Raw genomic sequence first — 3,632 nt, forward strand, 5'->3', positions numbered from 1 at the left:
AAGTTTGAAACTCAGCTTGGACGTCTGTCTGCGGCCATACCTTTTGGTTATAACAATACCTACTTGTTACAAAAAATACCTTTTTTCCTTGATTCAAATTCATTTAGACACTCCCACAGCTTCGTATCCATTTCTGCCTCCCAGGATCATATCATTGAAGCTAAACTATTGGTGATAGGGCTGTTTAGGTGAAGAAATTTACCATCAAATTTTAAAGTCCAAGATCATTCACGGATTATATTTGAAGTCACTGGATTCATGTGCCCACTGTGTATATGCAAGACATTATCGACACCAAAACACTCTGCCTTACCTACACGGTATCGATACCAGTATCGCCCAGTTCATCTGTCAAAGTGACGATTTTGCCGCCATCGTATTTGTTTCATTTCCAATCATAAACCGCCAGAATTTTCTCTGCTGGCTTTTGACCGTGTATACGCAAGTGAAGTACTTTTTTCGCTAATTCTATCGCTCGTTTGTGTGAACAAGAACCGAAAACTTTCTATGCTTGATTTATAGAACAACGGGTTGAGGCAGTGATGAGACGTTCCAAGACAGCGCCTCCCTGCTGCTTTATCTGCAAGAGTACGGAAGATGATGAGCTTCTTTTTGGTAAAATATACACCAAGTGGCGTCTCCGGGTCCACTATTACTGTTTGGTAATGAGTTTCAAATGAGTTTTCACTGCAGTAGAATTATCGGTCGTTTTAATTTCAGCTTCTTTCGTCGAACATGATACAAAATGGAGAATCCGATGAGGAAGGAATTTTTGGTTTTCTCGAGAAGGACATCCGGACCGAGGAGGCCCGTATTCAGAATCAAAAATGCTATCTTTGCAAAGAGCGCTATGCTAATGTCCACTGCTGTGCTAAGAAGTGCTTCCGAACGTTCCACACTATCTGCGGCATACGGAATGGGTGTTTGTCTCATTTCGTCGATACTTACCAGTCGTGGTGCGACAAGCATGTCGAGCTGCGGGATGCGGTGAAACACAGCGAGACTGATGTCTGTGGAATTTGCTACGACGGGATGGGACCGTACAATCGGGTGGAGTCGATTCATGCGCCCTGCTGCCAGAATGGCTGGTTCCATAGGCGGTGTGTGGCGCAGTTTGCTCAAACGGCGGGGTATTTCTTCAAATGTCCCCTCTGTAACAACAAGGATGACTTTACGCGGTTCATGCAGCAGAGAGGGGTTTTCGTACCGGAGAAGTGTGTTGAATTTGTATTTGTTGAGATGTATTTAATGTTATATACTTTGATTGCAGAGATGCCGCTTGGGAGCTAGAGCCAAACGCTTTTGGAGAACAGCTGGAAAGGCCCTCCGTATGTGATGCTGAGGAGTGCTTCTGCCGTCACGGACGTGAATACGACGATGAAAAGTGGGATTTGAGATTGTGCGAAACTTGCGGCTCTACTTGTCGCCATGATCTCTGCATGGAGGTTCCAACAAAGAATTACGTTTGTGCGTTTTGTCGTCCGATTGTAGGCGATGAAGCACCGGCTGCGGTACTTGCACTGGCTGAGGCTTCTCGAAGAGCGGAAGCTGCCAGACTGGCTGCTGCTGCTTCCAGCTCTTCGTCGGATGAAAGCGATGACCTGGATTCAAATGGTCCAAGTAGTTGTTGCATAGAAAAAAGAATTTTTCGTAAAGATTAAAGTTTTGTTTTCAGGGCGCGAATCAGGTATTCATAGTCCTGGAAGTAGCAGTGGAGGTAGCAGCTCGACGTCAACCATTGGTGGTGCGAAAGCAAATAGGAAAATACGCCAAATTCCTTCAGATAGTACTTCCAGTTCCGATATTGGTTCTTACAGAAAAATAAAAACCAAAAAGCGACGGATCGATTCATCGGAATCAACCGCGTCAAGTTCACCGGTTGTTAGATCTAAGAAACGCAAGTCTTGGTCGAAGCAAAAATCCGTACTGGAGCAAAGCGAGGAAAGTGACTCTGGCTCCGAGGTATGCCTGGAAACAAAAAAATGTCGAAGAATGTCCACATCGTCGTTTGCTTCACTCTCTTCACGTGACGGTGAAGACTGTGTAAATCTGCAGATGCTTTTGAAAATAATACCTCTGAAGGAGGCTAGCGTAGAGAAGTTGATCAAATTGAAACCGATTGTTCAACTGCCGAAGCTCAGCGAAGATCAGATTAGGATGATGAGTTCAGCCGAAGCGGAGGCAGCAACATTCGATTTCAACTATCGCGTTAGGTTGAATAAAACTCAGCGGCGCAAAACGATGACCGATTTGCAGCAGTCGATAAAGGATGCTATTCGTTCCGACACTGATACGTTAACCGATGGTTCAGCGAGCCTGGAAAAAAAGCCGACTAAGACGCCTAAGAAGACCTTCTCTAAACCATTCAAGCTAAAGTTGCTTCTATCAAAGTCTGCTTCGCAGAAACGTGTTGTCTCTACCAGCAGCGAATCTGATCTAGACGTTCCGGCAAAGAAATGTAAGTGTGATTTTGACGCAGAATTTATTTAATCTAATGTTTTATTTTACAGTGTGCAGCAGCCGTATTGAATTATTTCCCCCAGACAACTCGGAGAACACTTGTCCGAATAGTCCGAAGAAAACAGCTTCCAAGGAGGAATCGATTGTCAGCATGATCAAGCCATCTCCTGCTAAGTTGCAAGCTACGAACGCGTCGCTCTTTTCACCGGTATCAACACCCAAAACGGAATGTAAGGAAAAAAAGCTATCGACAGCCCAGAGGACCGTCGGAAGCAATCAGAAAACGTTGACAAGCTTTTTCAAAATATCTCCGCCGATCTCGCATGAGGTGGGCTCCGCCACAGGCTGCAGTGCAATATTGTCATCTCCAGCATTGTCAACCCCTTCATCGTCGTCGGCTGCTGCTGGAAAAAGCACTAAAAGCATGTCTGCCAGTGGCTCGCGGAAGAAGCTGGCTGAAGTGGTATGTTGCAATTACTAAAAGTATTATTTTATAAAGTTACTGAAAAAAACTTCATATGTTTTAGGATCGCAGTCAGAAGAATCTACTGGATTTTTTCAACAGGTGCTAGCCGGAGAAGGAATGAATGAAACAACAAAATTTTGAATAATAGTTTTAAATATTTTACCTCTGTTTCTATTGTTTCTCTATGCAAGAGAACATCATTCTATTGACAGTCGGTAGAAACGCGGTAAACATTAGAGATTATTTTTAATTATGTTACAAAAACTTATAAATAAACGAACGGTATGTGGAAACATCTCTCAAGTGTGTCAGTGCGTCTTGAACTGTCCTACAGATCAGACGTTTTTTCGGTTGCTTGTGGACTGGTCTTTGACTGCCTATAGCTTCAAAGTTTGTGTTTTGTCAGTGTGTCTTTTAAAGACTACCTGAAAGTTATTTCCCATCAGTCTTTCTCAAGACTACCTACTTTTAAATTTAACATTTGTTTTAACTTTTTTCGTATCACCTGAAATGGCTGGACGGAAAAAGAAACCTCGCATCGCTGCGGGGAGGAAAAGAGAGGCATCTCTTTCTGACACATCGAGTGTCTGTAGTGACAATCCTTTTGATATTTTGCCTGAGCAAGAAGCTGGTGAAATGGAAGTTACCAATAATGAAACTATACAAAATATAAAATCTTTAAAAAAGGAGAAAGTTCCACCTATTG

General features: G+C 43.2%; 1 protein-coding gene across 4 annotated transcripts; it reads left to right on the forward strand.

The window, feature by feature from the left end:
- The first annotated feature begins 319 nt into the window (after positions 1-319).
- LOC129732385 (serine-rich adhesin for platelets-like) lies at positions 320-3,229 on the forward strand. Of its 4 annotated transcripts, none has more exons than XM_055693226.1 (7): positions 320-450; positions 523-662; positions 721-1,214; positions 1,271-1,620; positions 1,676-2,458; positions 2,511-2,923; positions 2,988-3,229. In XM_055693226.1, the coding sequence occupies exons 2-7, from the start codon at positions 543-545 to the stop codon at positions 3,030-3,032; spliced, it is 2,205 nt and encodes a 734-aa protein (XP_055549201.1). In that variant the 5' UTR covers positions 320-450; positions 523-542; the 3' UTR covers positions 3,033-3,229. The 4 variants fall into 4 exon arrangements, with proteins under 4 accessions (XP_055549201.1, XP_055549202.1, XP_055549200.1 ...); XM_055693227.1 differs by having other exon boundaries at positions 341-445; XM_055693225.1 differs by having other exon boundaries at positions 357-662.
- The last annotated feature ends 403 nt before the right edge of the window (positions 3,230-3,632 follow it).

The sequence above is a fragment of the Wyeomyia smithii genome, chromosome 3, assembly GCF_029784165.1.
Source record: "Wyeomyia smithii strain HCP4-BCI-WySm-NY-G18 chromosome 3, ASM2978416v1, whole genome shotgun sequence".
NCBI classification, from domain to species: domain Eukaryota; kingdom Metazoa; phylum Arthropoda; class Insecta; order Diptera; family Culicidae; genus Wyeomyia; species Wyeomyia smithii.